At 39.5% G+C, this 19,560-nt stretch overlaps 1 protein-coding gene across 1 annotated transcript in view; it reads right to left on the bottom strand.

Annotated features, from left to right (window-relative positions):
- The window catches only part of ARHGEF12 (Rho guanine nucleotide exchange factor (GEF) 12), a 42,928-nt gene extending 28,489 nt beyond the window's left edge, over nt 1–14,439 (bottom strand). The window contains 10 exon segments of the mRNA XM_009895149.1: nt 250–384; nt 995–1,114; nt 1,707–1,784; nt 2,367–2,545; nt 3,273–3,330; nt 4,153–4,202; nt 4,646–4,744; nt 12,025–12,081; nt 13,622–13,710; nt 14,420–14,439. Coding sequence (XP_009893451.1) covers nt 250–384; nt 995–1,114; nt 1,707–1,784; nt 2,367–2,545; nt 3,273–3,330; nt 4,153–4,191 — 609 coding nt within the window. The 5' untranslated portion in view covers nt 4,192–4,202; nt 4,646–4,744; nt 12,025–12,081; nt 13,622–13,710; nt 14,420–14,439.
- Nucleotides 14,440–19,560: the final 5,121 nt, after the last annotated feature.

Below are 19,560 nucleotides of genomic sequence, written 5' to 3' on the forward strand. Positions count from 1 at the left end.
TAACCCTGGATAGAAACCCAAAACACACACTGTTTCTTTCCCAGTCCTTAATGGAAGTACAATACAGCATGATTCCTCAGGGAAATATTTCTGGTGTGTACTGAGAAGCCTATTCTAGTAATACACAGCATTACTAAGACACAAATACATACCTATGATACCCAGGACAACACAAACATAAAGAATTTGCACAAGAAAACCAAATCCAAAAGGCATAGAAGCAAAGTCATGGGGCTGTCAAAGACTCACGTCAGCAATGTCACTGTTTGGTCGGGAAGAGCTGTCACCACTATAATCCAGTTTGCTCACACCATCCCCGCTCTCTGCCTCCACTTCGCTGATCTGCAGCGATTCCGTCGCAGACCTGGAGGACAAGACTCCATCCTGAAAACATAAAGTGAGTTGGAAGACAGCACAGAGCAAGTAGAATATTTCAAGAGGCAATCCTTAAACATCAGCTGTTTCAAAACACAGTTAGTTCACATTATTTATAAAATTTTCTTCAGGTATCTAGAAAAGGTTGCAATGCTTTTCTAAGAGAAGACAACAGAAAACCACACCAAGTTTTCAGGACTTACAACACTACAGGCAGAGGGAAAAGCATACCACTTACCTTTTTTTTTTTTTCCCAAAAGCAAAGCTGTTTTAAGCTTCTAGTTATTCATTCTCCACTCTAAGAATGACTTCACAGGTTTCTTTTAAGTTGTATTGATGGAATAATAAACCCATCATAGTTTGCACTTACTGTTTTAAAAGCAGTTTTTCACAGATGATTTGAAAGTTCATTGGAAAGTCTACTTAATATACTGACATTGTACTGTATTGCTTGACAGCCTCTACAAGCCTAATTACAAGTATCAACTCTAGAGGGTGCAATTTGCCCGTACAAGCACAGAAGAGCACGGCAGGGAACTGCCACTTGCCCAGAACACCATCATCCCCCAAGAATTTTCACCCGGAACATACCACAGAGAAGCCTGACACATTCTGTTACCTGAGTACAGCCTGTGGCTTTGGACAACTGCTCTTGCAGCTGAGGAATGTGCTTCTTCGTTTCCTGTATCTCTTTGAGCAGTCGCGTGGTGGGTGATCGGCTATACTCTTCTTGCAGAGACTGAAAAAAATTTTATAAGCTTTAACTCTGTATCTCCTCAATATCAAAGCTTAGAACTACAACCTACTAGTAATCTTGATTCCATTTAGACATTATAAATAATACACAGCACATATGCACACCTACCAAGTAGATGCTACAGAATGTCCATTTTATATAGTTCTCTCTCTCCTGTGCTATATGAAAATAACCGCATTCTAGAGATTTATTGAAGTACCTCAGTAAGAGCGAAAGACACTTACTTGCCCAAGGATTAGATCAGATTGCCAGATACATACATTTCCATTTAAGAAAGCTCCCACCATTTTTTTCTTATTTTGTCAAGGATTAAAAACTCAAGAGCTGATCAGTAAGAGTGACTAGATCTCCCGTGTTATGTTGTTATATAGAAAAGTGTCCTGGTTTGAGGTAAAACAGAACCCATTTTCTGTTCAGCAATTTTACTTTTTAGCTAAGCTGCTTCTAACTAAGCTGAAACACAAGCTATGCAAGGGAAAGTTGAAGATGCTATTAAGTAGTGATTCAACAACCGATCTTTGTATTTGCATCATACTTTTCTCCACCCCCTCTCAAACTCATGCAACTCCAGTACCTGCAGCCGCTCCTGCTCTTTCTGTAGCATCTTTCTCAGAATCTCCACCTTCTGGTTGTGGACAATATTATTCTCCTCCTACAAAACACAGAGAGATTAAGCTGGGAGGAAAGGTAAGGAAAATGGATAGGCTCACTTTTCATCTGCTTCACAAACATGGCCTCTGAGAAGCCCTACAAGAAGCAATCAAGTTTCTAAATCCTATCCCTGTGTGTTCTTTCCTACTTTTGAACATAGCTATCAGTATCTAAAATAAAAAAATAAAGAGAGAGTCCAGAAGCGTTTGCTGATTTGCTCTCCCTACTCTTCTTTGCCACATGTCTGCATACCTTATAATCCACTTTTTAATAGAAGTTACAGCACAACTGGCTTGGACCAGACAGTGTCTAAACTCACATCATGCAAATTGCGGTATATCTCAAAGACAACCTGTGAATAACTCCTCAAATGTCTTTGTATTATCTTAGATGGGATTGGGTATTTTTACTTGCAAAATGTTTTTCCCATGTGATTAAATGCTCACTGGGTGGCAAGATAAATATTCCAATTCCAACTTGTGATTTGTGCAAGAAGGGCAAAACAATTCAAGAAAAAAAAAAAAGTGACTATGCTTCTTCCACTGTTACACTGGTTCTTCGGAAAGAGAGCTTTAAATCTTACCCCCACAAGCACTGGGCTAGTTATCCTTTCTGCATTTCCTGATGCTCCAGGTGAATGGGGAGATGTCATGATGGGAGACATATGTCCAAATGCTGCCAGATCCACTTCTGAATCAGCTAATGGAATCTGGGGCGACCCCGGTGGGCGCCCCTGAACAGTGAGAGCTACATAGGAACCCGCTGCAGGGAGAACAAAAACAATTCACATTTCAGACACACCTGCAGATTTCTATGGTTGCTGTTTCTCTGGTTGCCATTTCACTCTAGAGACAAAGCTCAGACCATTCTTCACCATGTCATTCTTCAAACTAGAGAACCTGAGAGCACTGCTAGTTCTGTTTTAGAGATCTCCGTTTAAATTTCAGGTAATCCAAAAACTTTCATGATAAACATCCTTAATAAAAGCACGCAATCCAATTTCTAGTCTATCAGGTTGCACTTACAGTAAACATATTCTCATGCTACAAAATAAACTGTGCTAAGGCACAGAAACCACTACCGCCTTCTTACTTGTAAAAGAAAATCAACCAAGAACACACTTCCTTTAGAAAGGCCAGTACTTTGCAAGCATCATACCAGAATCTACATTAAGAGTGCCTTAATATCTATGGTATTGAAGGTGGAATCAAAAGATGGGAAGACATGTAGGCAGGTTTGATGATAACTTCGAACATCAAGCTAAGGAGAAACTGCAGAAGCATGTATAAGCTCAAGTCTGAGATGTCAAAATTACCCCAATTTAAATTCACTTCACTGTTTCATACACAACCTTTATCTCTCAGCATGAGGCATGGTTAGACCTTGCTCTTGTCACTTGATAGCTGAATCGGTCATTGGTCCTTTAAAATTATGCCTTTCATGCTTTAAAGGAGCACAGTTACAAAAATAGTAACCTGCCTTTACTTACACTTGATCAGCTTTACCACCTCCAAATGGTTTGAGTGTGTTACAAGAGTGCCATTCACCTGGGAATACGGAGGAACAGAAAGTTAACAGTGTTTAGCTACTGATTTCCAACCAAAGGTACCCACATACTACACAATAAGCACATAGAATTAGGAACAATATTTTCTTTTCCCCCCATCTCCATTACTATGTCTTTCAAGACATTACCAGGTAAACAATTTATCCTTCTAACAGTTTACTTCGGTGAGTAGAGCTCTGCAAAAAGAAAACTATACACACATAACAAAGAAAATCAAGCAACCAAACAATAATAAAAAATTCTGCCTCTGACTGGGCAGAAAAAAAAAATAGGGTAGCTAATTTAATTCATTAATTTAAATGCCTAGTTGAAATCCCAGCTCTGTGTCAGTAGCTGCTGTAGCACAACCATCATTTTGCAGCAATAGTTTAGATAGTCTTTTTAGTTACTGACTTGATTTCTTAGTTGTTTGGGACTAAAAGAGAACACAGACCTGGAGACAGTTAGGGGAAGAACAATAACCCAAGAAGACTATTTATTTACAGGTGATTATTAATAACTCTGTTCCTTCTCTCCCCTGCCACTTCTGTTTTTACGGTACGTTTGACACTTGAACCTTGTAGGATGCTGAACTTGTCTATAAAGTTCTGAAATGAGAGTGATCTCCACAACAAAACTCACATTCAGCAGTGGGCTCTCAGTGGTTACTGTTCTGGTATCCCCAGAACACAGAAACTCGGACTATTCCTCTATCCCACAGGTAAATGCAAACATCACAGCAGACATAAAAATGACATTCTTTCAGGGAAAGAGCTCGTTTAATACAAAGGATCCATTTCTCCCATGGTTTGAATGCCCTTACCTTGATAATTCTATCACCTGTTTGCACTCCAGCCCGCATGGCTGCTCCATCTAGAGAGGCAAGAGATAATTTTGTTCCAACTTTGTGGAAACATTCAAAGCAAAAATGTTTTAAACACTTCTGCAGTTCTACGTAGAGCTACTTTCCACAGTCACCCAAGCTTCCCCTCTATCAGATTAAAACCTCTGAGTATCTAGACTAGAGCAGTTGTCTCATTTTGCAGTGGATACATCAAGCCACAATCCCACCATGTTTCAATGCGTCATTACTTCCTCTCAGATGCAAGAGGTCAGTTTCCAAATACATCAGTCACTGAGGATCATCACAACAGTACAACACTCTTCATCCTTGCACGTCTATTCTGAAGCGACAGCCATCCCACCCATGAGGAAGGCATTTGGAGTTTTCTCCTCCAGCTCATGCACGTTTCTTTGATTCCCATGAAAACCATCTAGGCTGCCCTCTGGCTAGAACATTTAGCAAGTCTGCTTACCTTCTTTGACGGACTGCACGAAGACTGGATTGTCTCCGCTGACTGTCAGCCCAAATCCGTTTTCATCCCGTTGGATAACAACACACCGTTGAACAAGACCTGCATAAGAAAGGTGGGGAAAGGGCAGAAGAAAGAGAAGGAGAGAAATACAAAGAGACACAAGCTAGGCATCAGTCCAAAACCTTATCCTCCTAGATAATCACAGAGTACTGAAAGAAACTGGTACGATACAACAGAGGGAAAAATATATGAGAGACAGAAACAGGGCATCAGTCCAGAAACAGATAGGAATGTCAAGACAGGTCAAGCTTATTCCTTCAGTTACACAAAACAGAGATACACAACAGCAGAGATGCAGACAGCTCTGGCACATCAGACACAACTTGAGGTAAAAGCAGCTTTTAAAGAAGAGCAGCTATGTACACGAACCAATGACTACAATTTCCCTTTGTCTGTATTAATAGTTCTTCAAAGTACAGCAGAGGGCTGTCATCTTCCAGTACACCATCAAAAACCAAACAACTTTTACAAGCTACTCTAAAAAAGAACTCACAAATCTCGCAGACTAACACCAGTGGGTCGGACTAAAACAGATTTATCGATCAGGAAAAGTTCTCCCCATTCTCAGCAAACATCTCATCTCAGGGGCACCTTCTGTTCCAGATGAGAATATAGCACAGAACCAGAACAGCAGCAGTAAAGAAATACAAGCCACACTTACTACATAGAGCAAGACTTCTGAAATCAGGACCATGCTTTCCACTGTGCTACTGAAGTAAATGGCCAAAATCCCAGGAAATGTGAGTTTTAATCTGCTCCTCCTTTAACTCACTGTATGACATCAAAAGGCAAATTATTTTGTTTCCCAGTGTTAGGATTACTCGTGTAATGCGAACATAAATACTGTTGCAGAGATAAATGTACTTAGTAGGTGCAGCATTTTGAAAAGGTGAAATGTTCTGTATGTCTATTGTTCCCTTGAAACTGAAATAAGGGGGAAAAAACAAAACAAAACAAAACAGTCCTGGCATATTCATTGCAGAGCACTTTCCTAGAAGCATCTGCAAAAAGCCTACTACAATGGAGCCCTTATCTTAAAAAGTGACTTTAGGAACTCTGCAAAATGCTTCAAGGATGTTCTTTTATTTACACAGCATAAATTACTAGCTACTAAACATCACCCTTCTTTTTAACAGCTTGCTTCGCTTCTTCATTTCCAAAGCCACGTCAGGCACAATTCTTACACCAGCATCTTCAGAAAGAATTGGAGTTCTCTACAATCAGATACCAAAATTGTAGCAGTTTTGTTTAGTATGGAGGAGGCAAAGGGAATTGTGAAGATGCTGCCCCAGCAAGACTGTCTTTTCTGGAATCATTTTTAAGGAATTAATTGTAACAGAGTGTGGAGTCATACCCATGTCTTAAATTACACACCACAACAGCTCCTTTCACTTCTCTGGAGCAACTCCTAATGGAAATGAGGAGCCTTAAATGAAAATAGTCTGCCCAGTCAGCCCTGTTCTCCTTGAGTGTGGCATATATGAGAAATGGGTGTGGGAGTAGTGGAAAAGGTTGCATTCCAGCACTTCTGCAGCAGTCTGGTCACAGTATCATTTCCCAGTAACTCCCCTTCTGCCGATAAAGTAGGAGCAAATTATGCTACACATAGCGATCTGCAGCGTGTTGATGGAATGGATGCAAGGTGAAAGCAGACTAGCGAAAAAAAACCACCACCTTTCACACCCTCTTTATATGGTTAAGTGAAAGAACATGCCTCTCCCTTTTGTACCTCCCCTTTTTCTATATGACCTAGCTTCTTTAAGTCTCACTTCACAAGAATGATGCCCCAGGGTGGGGTGTGGGAAAGAGAACATATGCTATTTCATAAAAACAGCTCGTTTTAAACCGTGTTGCTAGACGTACAGGTTTTATGAGTAAGACACTTATTTAAACACTTGTTTAAAGGCACAGTATAGCTATATGTACTTGTTGCTCTCCTCTTAATTTCTTTCTTTTCCAGAACCAATAGTCCTTGGATCTACTGACAAGGTTTCTCCTTGCATGAACCTGATGCCAAAGCAGAAGCAATGCAGTAGGAGATGCAACATAAACTGACTTTAGAGTATAATTTAAGTTTCAAAACCAATCAAGTTAAACTGTTTCAGACCACAAGTCTCAGTCTCACCCAAGACCACCTTTTGATTTTAGAATGGTGAGGAAATTGAATTTAGGACAACTCAAACCCAAATTAATCCATAATTGCTTTTTCCCTTTATCTGTTCTTTTCAGACAAGAAGCAGGTACTTAACCCTTCTCCTAACACACTATAAAAGGCTGGAACAAGGTCTAGATGGGCCAGCTGAGAGATACCGTGCTTGACAGCGACACACAGCAGCTTTATAGTGTTTTTAATGAAGTTTATCTGAAAGTTTTCAGAAGGTAACACTTATCTGCAGAACTAGATCAGCTTTGATAGCACTCCCTGTCTGAACCAGGTAGACTAAAACCGGCAACCTTCAAGTGCTCTCTTTTACTCTGCTGCAAGGAAAAATTAGCAAAGAAAACCATCAAATCTGTCATTTGCTCACTTTTGTTCTTTAAGAAAAATACATTCAATTTGAAATCTGCTTAGTGGTGGAATTTGAAAACCAGAGGAGCAATGTTTTCATAACCCACGTCTTGTACCTTGAACGCCTCATTACACACTCTGGAATGGACTGAAAGGAAAGCCACAAACCACTGAGAGCCCAATGACACGCAGTGCAAAGTTTTCAATAGCTGTTACTGTCACACCTGGATATCACAAGTACATACAGGAACTCCTACATTGAATTACTAACTAAACCAACTTCACTTTAATTAACATCTATGAGTTTGGGGCAATACTGAAAAGTCCATGTTAGCAAGTGGCAATCAGCCTTTCATTCACCTTTTTTGCTTTTGTGTTCCAATTATTAGCGTTCCCTGGATGGAAATCATGAGTTATTAATTTTGAAATATCTTACCATGATATTTCCCTTTTTCCAGCTGAAGCTTGGTAAAGATTACAAGGTCAACAGAACCCATCATTGATAGTACTCAAAATCAAATCAATAATAATCTTTTTTTTCCCACATTCACTTTCAAATGACAGTATCTTGATGGCATGAAATGAGGAGGCATCACTAACTATGCCTTAAGTATGCAAAAATCAGACTACATGTTCATGTCTGGAATGGATTCATAAAATTCCGTGGAGAAAAAAAATAAATCTTAAAAATCCTTTTTCATTCTCATGCATATTATAATTCCCTGAACTCATTAGTATAACCTCAAGCCAAGAGTACAGTAAAGTAGCCAACCATGTGCTGTAGTCAAAGAGGTTTAAGATTAAGATTAAAACTGAAAGCAGTTAGAAACTACCAGTCTCAGAAAAAAGGAATTGCAAGGAAAGCTAAGACGATCAGCTCTTCAGTAGGTGGCACTATTCCCTCTGTGACATCGTGGCTCAGTTCTTCAGCCCAGTTACAAGGGTGCCTTTTGGATAACAGGGAGGGGTAAAGTCCAAACTTCTCAAGGTCACGGACACACCACGGTAAAAATTATTGTCTCAAACAGTCTTGCCAGATACATTTCGATTGTCCAGAAGCTTCTCTAGTAAAGAGATCATTTACCTTCTTCTCTTCTACACATCCTAAATATTTGGAAATAAGTAATCGCAAATTTCATATCCCTAGCAGAGCACAACAAATAGAGCAGGGGTTCATTCTAAAAACCTGACTCACTAGAGAGAAGGCCACATGAATTACATCTCCCATAATACAATGTAGCTTTTCCTCTGATGAAACTGTGTGGGACACAACATGGGAGGAGACTTGTGAACTACAACCTCCCTGGAGGCATGAGACCACAATGGGAAAATGCAATTTAATATAGTGATTTGAAATGAATCAGTCAATAAACAAAAACAAACTCCTTGGGGTTTTAAGAATGTCCAAATGTTTCACTTCATTTGCGAAGCTTTATTTCTATAAAACATTTTCAGAAACACTGCTCCACAAAATAAATAAAACCATCAACTTTTATAAAGAAAATTTCTCATAGGATGAAATTCTGACTTTCACTTAGTTCTAGGTATTACCATGATCTTCATACCAAATGCCATATTAGCAGCATTCTTCAGATTCTTCCACTAACCTGGTAACAGAAGTCATGTAAAGTCAGTGGAAAAACTATTGTTTGAAATTAGTGTAGTATATAGTGTCTTGATAAAACTGTTAGTAACAACGGCACTGAATACCGTTCATAAAACAAGGCTTGGTAACCTTTCTAGAAAAGAACCACCATGTATTCTAACCATGATAAATAGGACTATCTGCTCCCATGGCAACGACGCATTCAGCCCCTGTGGTCGAGTGCACTCGCAGCCCTTTCTTGCTATTATAAGGGTAGTGATGAGAGGCTCCCAAGAGTTCTTTTAAGAGCCTGGAAAAATGGTGGCCACAACATAAAGACACAAGGCTGACAAGAACTGCAAGAAACAAAACAGGAAGAGTAAGTTCAATTTAAAAAGATCTCAACAGAGGTAAAGTCTGGGGTTTCAAAACAAACCAAAAAAAATTAAAACTTACTCCAAAGTTGGAGAGAATATATGAAAGAGTATGTATAGAGACTAGGCTAATATCTGGGCCAGAAACTGATCGTTACTAGATATAAAGGAAAATACCTTTGGAGAACAACCAAGTCATGGGGAAAAATGAAGAGTAAGTGATATCTCACCTACCACACCCTGAAAGCTAATTTCAATTTTAAGTTCATTTAAGAGACAAGAATTCTACTTCGAGAAACAGGTCACAAGTATTGTGGGAGGTTATAGCACTGATTAGTAAATTACAGCATATCTGAAACTACATTAAATCTTTCTCCTGATCATCTAAATTTTGTTGAATACACAGATATAAGATGGTTGGATTTATGGAAGAAAATATCACACACTAAGCTTCAAGTCACTATAAATCTTCTAAAACTTCTGTATATTAGAACAATTTCCTACCTAGCCACTCTGCCTCCCAAGCCGCTCATATGCTTCAAGAAATTCTGGTCTCTTGCTCCTTAATTAAGAATTTCAAGAGGTAAGAACAAACACATACACAACAGCCACACCTCATTTTCCTGTTGTCATTCAAGACTTTTCTATTATTCACTTTCCAATGGCTAGCCATAGAAAGAGCCAGCTAACATCCAGTCACCAGCAAGAAAAATATCAGTACAGTATTTCTACTTGTAGGTTTTTAAATAGTTTGGTCCCATCCAAAGCAAACAGCAGACTTTTCTACACATACCACAGAACCTGAGAAAAGTAGAGGGCGGAGACAAAAGGCAGGGCAAAGTCCAACGCAGCAAAGGCAGCTGGAAAGGAAGGATGAGTGGAAACTGCTCCCATAGATACTGCACATGGATAGAGCATCTGCAGGAAACTTTGGGGGAAATAAAGGCTTATGTTAGGAAGTCATGTTTCTTTCTGCCATACATGAAAAACCAGGACACTGTACAGACTGAAGGAGAAGTATAAACACAGATACATTCCATCAAGCGTACCAAATGTTTCCTGTAATTAACCTACAATAGTTTGACAGCACCTCCAGTATATTATGGGTAAGCAGCATTAGCCAAAAATTAATGCAGGTTCAAGACACAGGGATCTAGTCAACCTAACTGCGCTGTCACTAACCAGCATCTACCTTGCAAAAGGAAGAAGTGGTCAAGGCTTTAACATAAGCTCATCAGAAGCACCACCCCAAAATAGATTATTTTCAAACAGGCCATTTCCCTGTTCATTCTCTCTGAGCATGGGAGGAAGACATAGAAGCCGCAGCAAGCCAGGTCTCCCGAAGACAGGTTTCCAGCTCTACTGAAGCAAACCAAGGCACTCTCAAAACCTGTTTACAGTTTCTGAGGAACATGACTGTCATATTACTTTTATTTATTTATTTAAGAAAAGTGTGTGATTCAAAATTCCAGGGACAGAGGGAAAGTTAAGACATTTCATTTTCACAGAAGGAACAGATCACACCTCCCTAAACTGCACCAACTAAAGGGCTTTTGCTAACACGCATGTGTTGGTTTAGAAGGAACTCTTCAGGGTTGGTGTTATTTGGGTTTGGGGGGTTTTTTTGCTTTTATTTTTTAATGTTCCTTACAGAGTTATGACAGCATCATTTTGTATTACACAGGTGGTTTAAGAAGTTGGATCACAGCCATTAACACCTGGCAATTTTATTCTAGTGAAGCGATAAAGCTGATACTGGAAGAGTCACTGCATCTGTCCAAAAGCCCACAGCAGGTTATGCAGCAAGCAATTTTCTCAACAGAGAAAAATCAGAAAGTATCACAGACTGTTTTAAATATCAAGAAAAAAAAAACAGCAAAGGAAAAGAAAGGCAACCCATGGCTGGAGTGAAGACAAAGCTGGACATGCACACTTAGAAACATGAAATGTAGCAGTACTGGCCAGATTCAGCCTAGGTCCAAGGGTCTTAAGAAGCTGGTAGGATCCAAAAGACCTCCCACCAACTTATGACGACTTCTAGTTTCTAAGATATGAGTGCAAATATCTTTACAGATCAGAAATTCAACAAGTCATTAGCATACAGGTAGGATGGAGAGAGTGTCACAGCTCAAAGACCGACATATCTGACATAAGTTAAAGCAGGAGGATGAGCAAACAGGCTGTATTTGGTAGACACTCTTTACAACAGCATCCATCATGGTGTACCGACAAAGTAATGATGCGCGGGCCTACTCCTGCCCCAGACTGTTATATGCCAATTTGTTCCAGTCTACAAGCCCACAACACAGCAGGAACACACAACAATACAGGACACCCAGGGAAGTTACTCCCTCTTCGGAACAAAGAATGGTGAAGTTCATATTCCTACATTTTTCCACTTCTGTGAAACATGAAAGGGAACTGAGATGAGATCCTCTACAAATAATGCAAAAAGATGAATGCTGGCTCATCTAGATTAACTTCCACAGTTAGAGCAAGACACAGACTTTTCTACAACCACAAAAACTCTTGAGTCCAGCATGAGCTGTGTCCTCACACAGTGCCAAACATAGGGGCACAAGATCTTAAAGAAGGGCAGCCCCAGCAAGTTTTCCCAACTATCAATAGATAACAGGAGAATCCAGGTGACAACCTACGCTTGCCAGGTACAGGTTAGTTTCCAGCCACTACAAAAACTACAAGCTGATAGCAACATTTAAACCCAGTTTCCCACTCCCTGCTGCAGAGCCAACCATGCGGATCATGTAAAGGATAAAAGCCTTGGGTGCACAGACAGAAAGCATGGAGCAGACTGCAAAGGTGCAAGGCTGCAGCAGCTGCTTTAGCTTACCATACGTCTCGGATCTACTCTCCTCTGAACTAGACTTTGTCTTCTTGGAGGAGCTATCTGCACGAGAGCAGGAGAAAAGGAGAGAGAGATATAGAAAATATGGAGACCAAACATGAGAAAAAAACTTCATGAAAAAACACAGACTGATTTATTAGGTTAAACCGTGCAAAACACAAATAAGATGTGAACAAAACATAGGCGAAACACTTGGAATAAAGGGTGAATAATACGAGCATAAAGACACAGGTAACACCACAAAGAGTCTATTACAGAATCTAAGACACAATAAAAGAAGTTCTCTGCAATGACCTGTGGAAAGTATTCTGGATAAAAAAAAAAAACAGTCCAAGCATAGAAACTCTGGTAATGTTTATCTCCAGAGTAAGTGGAGGCATACACATGGTAGTTCAGCATTCTGAATTCACCCCGTAAATATAAAAGAATTTTATTAAGGCTACAGTAGAGAGTTCATCTATCAGATCAGACCACAAGCATCATAACAGTGGTACCCAGTAACAGCTCTCAAAATTGGAATGACTTTCCTCAAAGTAAGATTAGAGAATTCCTGAAGTTTGCTTCCAAAGAAAACAAATTGCTTCTACAAACAGGCTCATAGCCTGAGACCTCCCCCAACCTGAAAAAATTTTACATTACCTACTCCCAAGGACAAAGGAAAAGAAAACAAGCACTAATTCAGATTTTCTCCCTTACAGGATTTTTTTTAAACATTAAAAGCCCATTTTAATTTATTTTGTGCACACTAGGAAGGCGTCATGCAGCTAGTGGCAGAAAGCATTAACAAACAGTATGGTTTATAAATGTCAGCTTCAAATGTCTTGTGCAAAAAACATATTCTGCAAGTTCAACCACCTTTACATTCAACTCTCATGTCTTCCACAAGCCCCAGGGAAAAGACTGGACTAAACAGCAGAATGCATAGACATGAAAAACAGAGGCTTAGACAAGAGCCTGTCATGCATTTCATGAACATACAGAGTAGTCACTGGGTTAGTGTTTCAGAGAGAGAATGAAGAATCCCTGCATGCATCCTAATTTCCAAGACAGCACTGGACAGGCTTACCAAATTGATCCTAAAAATCCTTTTAAAATAGACGTTTATCTTGAAATTTATCATGTTGGAAAGTACAAATTCACTTTATAAGTGACAGAAATGGATCAAAATCCATTAAGGCTCAAAAAAACCCAGCCCAACAAGGAATACCGGCCCTAGCCAAGCCTATAACATCTCCAATTTCACACTTCAACTAAAACAGCCAAAAAAACTACTCACAACTAGTTGCAGTATTTGCCTACTTAAATTCCAGACTGACTTTTCTGAAAGAGGACGTAGTTATAATTATTCACTAATACCACTAATCTAGGTTTATTCTTGCACAGCTGCTTTGTAGATGAGCATGTTTAAAAGCAAGCCCATATTCATTTCAATGCCCACATGCTTCAAAAAGGTTCTGCAATCACAGAACAACGCAAGTCTGAAAACCACATTTGTTGACACATTAAAATAATTTTTATTCCAAACCCCAGGACTTTTCACATTGAAGTCTAGATTTTCACCTGTAAAATTTTAAGACGTTACCTGTCGGATCAAAGTCGTGTGTACTACTGCAGCGTTCCACCTTCTGTTTCTTGTCAGCTGGAGACTCTCTGCTCAGAATGCTGCCATGTCTGTGTCAAAGCAAAGCAGAGGATCCTGACTACTGTACCACAGAAGCATTGCCTAACTGGCAAGGCTTTTGGAAATAACCTTAGCTAGTTCTGCTGGCTAACATGGAATTTAGATTAAAACATACGTATTAAATTCACCTAAAAAATTTATTGCCAGACTGAATTCAAGTGGAAAAATGATCTCCCTCAGAATCTTTGACACTGTGTCCAAGGTTCTAGAAACAGTCTTGTTAATCTTCAAAATTAGTAACAGCAAGTGAATTCTCTTTATCATTCAACACTGGGCCATATTTTATTTTAGAAGCAAAATAAAATTCCTGAAATCTTAACTCTACCTCCTCTCCCAGTGAACCTTAAACATCTTTGTATGCCAAAATTAAAGATTTAGAATGCCCCCCACAAAAGGAAGTGTCTGTACATCACGCACCAACATAGTGTCAGTTTCTCTGATGTCTCAAATCTCCGGTAAGATAACCCACCAGTGTACATAACAGAAATGCAAACGGTAACACTACGCCATGCACTTTAAGTACATCACCAACTATATTTCTGGCACTCTGTCCCGATCTGGGTATTAATTTCCTCATATCTGTAATGGGTAGTGCAATCTGTGTTTGTACATTTTTTCTTCCTTTTGAAAGCGTTCCACCTCAAAAATGCTGTATCATAATTTGCAATACAGATAAACAGTCAAACTTCAGTAACTCACCTTGTAGGTTTTTTGAGAGGAAACCTGAAAAGAAGAAAGAACATAAGTTTAATAAATTTTTTTTTGTTTCTCAATATTAACTTTGATATTGACATTAATGTTTAAATATAAAGTTATTTTACACTTCTGTAATACCTTCACAAGACAGCAAGTTTTTTTTTTTCTTCTACTTCAGCCAATTATTAGTCCATTTACAGTTGATTCAACTGGGTAAAGAATTATTATCAATATGCTTAAGGTTTCAAGCAGAACTAAGAACAGAAGCAGAATCAGTGCTCCCAAATCCAGCATCTAGTAGCTCTATCCTTCTTAGTACAGCATAGTAGCTAATGGATCACCTGCCTCTCACAAGAACTACTTCCATACACTAAAAATTAACGTAGCTTGATTTTTTTGTCCTGCTGATGGACTGAGTACCTGATAGCTAATGAAGGTCAAAACTCTAACTGAAAGTTCTCCTACAGCTGAGACATTCCAGCTGTCTCCCTCCTATGTGGGTTCTGCGGTATCTAGTAATACATGACCTCATACTGACATCTCCTCCTAACAAGATCTCTAACTATTTTCATGAAATTGTGTGAAGTTGCCACCTTTGAGACAAGCACAACAGAGTAAAGTTAAGTTGAAATTACTTTCTAAATAACTATTCTAAATATTATTACTGGGACATACAGATAACATTGGTAACGCAACCCCACAGTTAAAGGGAGAAAGAAGTGTATATGCATTTTTTTAAGTAAGGAAAAGACGTGGGACTTGTGAAAACAGGATTTTTTTTTTTGCTTGAATTAACACAGAAAAATGACAGGGCAAGGTGTATGCCATCCGGCTTAAGGCACCAACTTTTACTTTCATAAAGCAGAAGTATTTTTTTTCTCAGAACTTTTTAGAAGTTTAGCTCTGTTCCTCCTTCTTATATGTTTTTAGATCCTTTGACTAGAAAGCAATACAAACATTTAGAGCTGTCTGTGTACATACAAGAAAAGAACGGATAACTTAACTCACTTTTTAAATGAAGATATCTACCATTATTACAGCTGATAATTTCCCCCTATATACATAATAGTTATCCCTATTGCATTCATTTTCTCCTTTTTATACAAGTTTTCCAAGAAGTAATGGGCTGAGGGTTAGAGGGAGGCAGAGAAGAGATTCAAGTAAAAAGAAATATATTATATTTCTGTGAAAGTTAACAGGGCATTAAACAACTCAACTTTGGCATTTTTTTAGCTTAGTTTAAGCAGACCTGTTTGGTAAAGATTAATAGTCTCATGATAAGTCTGCATTAGAAAAAGACATCATCAGTGTAGGATGGTCCCAAGGACACCACTTCCAAACTCAGACTCAACTGAGCCGAGTGACGGCCCTGTCCAACCAACTGGTCCAACACGCAGAACCAAACCATTCTCTGAGAGCATTACAACAAAGGTTCCTTGAGCATCACCAAGAAGACTGCCCAAAATGCACACCTTGTGTTTTAAACTCCTTTCTCCAAAGGAGGGGCACCTTGTCACCTATTCTCTTTTCCTCAATAACAATACATAGAGTAGCCCAGCCAGAAATAGCACAGTCTTAAAGCTACAACTCCCTCCCCATTACCTCACAAACATAACTGGATACACAGCAGAAGTACACAACTTAATCCCTCTCTTTGAATAATAGGTATTCCATCAAATGCTTATACACCCAAAACGCTGGCCAGCTTTTGCATGCCAACCCCCTATGCAAGCGTGCACTAATACAGCAACTCTGAAACAAACGTCTGATGACACATCAGGCAAGTGAAATTAAAATGTTTTCTACTACTGACAATAATTATACACATCAAGACACTTGCCATCTTTTAGATAACAGCATGAAATTTAGTTGTAATACAACAACTTCAAAATTAAGGGGATCGATAGGGCCTTTGATTGCACAAGCCTTAGGAACCTATGGCTGAGCAGCACAGAAGTAATTGAATAAAAAAGGTTGCACGCAGACTCCACAAGAAGTGGTAGTCCTCTTTCCTCCTCCCCCAAAAAAGCACTACTTTAATCTCATAAGTCTGGGAAATCCACTCTTATTCAAATAAGGAACTCATAGCTAATCAAGCCTCTCCTCATTCTGCTCTAGCCAGATCTCTTTAGCATTCAGTCCTCCCATTTACAAATTCTGGCCGATAAAAAACTACTTCATGCAAGACAGACAACCTGAATCTCAAAGCAAAGAAAACAAAAGTCATCTCAGGTACATATATACATTATATATACACATGTATACAATACACATTACTGTATGGTAAACAGATGCAGCAGTAATCAAGTGTTTCATTCAAAAGCAGAAGAGGAGACAAAGGAATCCAGGGGAAGACAATCTATCCTCCCTCCAAAGGCAGAGCAAGATGCCCAAGATGAATTATACCACATTTTTTTCTAATGCACTTGAACTTTTGAGCTGCATAAAAAGATCCTAACACTACTAACAAATATTTCAATGAAGCACTTAAGTGAAAATCTTTATCCCATAGCGTTTCTTATCAGGCACCCAAAACTCCAGACTTAAGGGCCTGCAGCAAAAGAAACCATTTGTGGACAAAATAAAGTTAGTTCACTGTTGTACCGTTTTGGTTGTTATTTACTTCTTTTTCGAGGATGAAGTGCAAATGTTGTATTTTAGAGGTCTAGAAAGCTGTGTAAAACCTTTCTACTTATATGTAGGCCATTGACTTTAATTATTTAGAAGGAGAACCCTAAAGCTTTTGTATATAAAATGGCACTGAAATAATCAGAATTTTTTTCTCTGCTTTGACGTTAATGGTGAGCTCAGAAGTCCTGATGAGCGGAAGCCAAAATCCCCCAGCTTCCTAGTCTGGTCAGGACTCGTAAGGAGCCAGCTAGCTCCAAAGCATTCCCTCCGCACTGATGCTGACACCCACAAGAAGAGGCGCCCAAGCCCAGGCCTGGGATGACACGGCACAAGTGCAGCGCTCGCTCCCCCTGGGCTCCGTCCCCCCTGCGCCCACGGACGCGCTGCTGCGGAGCACGGCTGCGGAGCACGCCGGGAGCAGCTCCTGGAAGATCTGGAGCCCCTTGGCTGCCTGCCAGCTTCCTGCCTTTCTTTCTTCTCCAAAGCAGGGAGGGAGGGAGGGAGGTGGTGGGGAAGTGAGGCAGGCAGCAGGTCACCATCACAGCGAAGCGGCACGTTCACTAGAGGCAGTGAGGCTGAGGGAGCTCCAGGCCCTCTCCTGCAGTGGGTTGACTTGCTTTTTTTCTGTAAAACCAACGGTGTAGGAAGGGGGTGGTCTTTGTTCAGCTAGGCTGAAGGTGAAGCTCCCCAGCCTCCCCAGAAAAATTCCCCTCCTGGACCTGAAACCGTTCCAGGCCACCGAGTTATGAAATCACAGAAATTTGTGAAGCTCAGCGAAGTCTACAACTGTGATTTAACATACTTGCTAGCCACACTGTGGAGACCACTCAGTATAGAAGTTCCTCCTCTTTCCCAAGTTTCCTACCCAAACAGTACCCAGCACTTTTTGATTTGCCGAAGAAGTTCTTCAGTTCCCAAACACTGTGTCGCTTGTATACTAAAGCAGAAAGCAACTCTGCTTATATATTATAAGTGGGTAAATGGAGTATAATCACAGAACACAGAAGGGCTCCCATGAATTTATCCAGCAACTATTTGTATTTCAGTGCAACTTATCTTCACTTAGAAATACTATTAAGTTTGAAAGTAGCACTGAAACTTCCCTCACTGTGTTATAGCATCCAGCACCATATATCATATAAAATGTCTTTCACCTACTATTGTAAACACCATGCAAGCTGAAGGCACAGCAGGGTGCGGTTAACAGCTGGAGACTTAATTCCAAATCTAGCTGGCAAGTTTAGGCTACACGATAAAACCCTGTAGACATTTTGTCTGATAACTGATGAACATCAGCACATTTTCAAACAAGTTGTTCCACTCTCCCAAATACCAGGAACAATTAAAAGCCAAGTCACATTTTGTTTTTAAAATACTAGGTCAAATAATTTAAGTAATATAAATGTATCAAATTACTCAAAGTATGTCTTGTTAGTCATGCTGCATTAGGAAAATCTATTTACTGTAAAGTCAAGTGAGAAAAATACACCTACAACTAGTAATACTGTGGATTAAAAATTATACTTCTCCAAGCTAGCTCACACATGCGTGCAACATTCAATACTGGACCAGTGCCTAACAACTACCTTGAAGCCAAGACAGAAAAAGATAGTTTTAAGACGCAATGTGTCAAAACACACCAGAGCGAGGAAGGATTCCCAACTTTCAACAGTACAAAGCATTCCATTCTAGCCTGGGAGGTTGAAAATATAGCTGACCATAAATAGCACAGCATTCAGATAACCATGTTGGGTTTTTTTCCTCCCATACTAAAATATTACCAGAATTCAAGTATCTGCTATCTCAAAAACTGATCAAACCCAAAAATATTTAGATTCAAACATGGGCCCCAACCTTGGAAATATTTATTCATGTGCCTAACTTTAGTTCCGTTTACTTCAGTAGACAACTCTCATGCCTGAAATTAAGCTTGTGTGTTTGCACGATGCAAGTATAAATTACTACAACTTGTGCTGAGATGAGTAAGAAATATTGTGAAACCCATACAAAAGAGAACAGCCAAAAAATGCTTGCTTGACAAAACTAATCTTTAATTAGGAGATGAATGGTTGCAATAGAAGTTTCTTCACTGCTTTATTAGTTTCATTTAAATAAGACGTTGCTTGTTACAGACAAACCCTCTTACAGAATTCTACATTTGAAAGAAAAGCAGCAAAAACACATGACCACCCCAAACTCAGGAGAGACGAGAAATATTACCGGTTCACTCATTCACTTTTTTCACACATTTAGAAAAAGAAGAGGAAAACCAAAGGTTAACTGGAAGTCTGATCTGCCCCACAATAAAAAGCCCAAACCTTGTCTATTTAAAATGACATCATCCTACTTCAGGAGGTTATCACCAAGCAATTAGTTAATTTGCCAGTATCACCTCCATGGATTTTGGTGAAAAAGCGAGCTATGTAACTGGCAGCTACGCTTCTGGAAGGCTGAGCTGGATTGTACTCCCCTCTTGCTCATATGTACCCAAACAGACCCTATAACTGGAAGAA

This window comes from Charadrius vociferus, unplaced genomic scaffold, assembly GCF_000708025.1.
Source record: "Charadrius vociferus isolate BGI_N301 unplaced genomic scaffold, ASM70802v2 scaffold751, whole genome shotgun sequence".
NCBI classification, from domain to species: Eukaryota; Metazoa; Chordata; class Aves; order Charadriiformes; family Charadriidae; genus Charadrius; species Charadrius vociferus.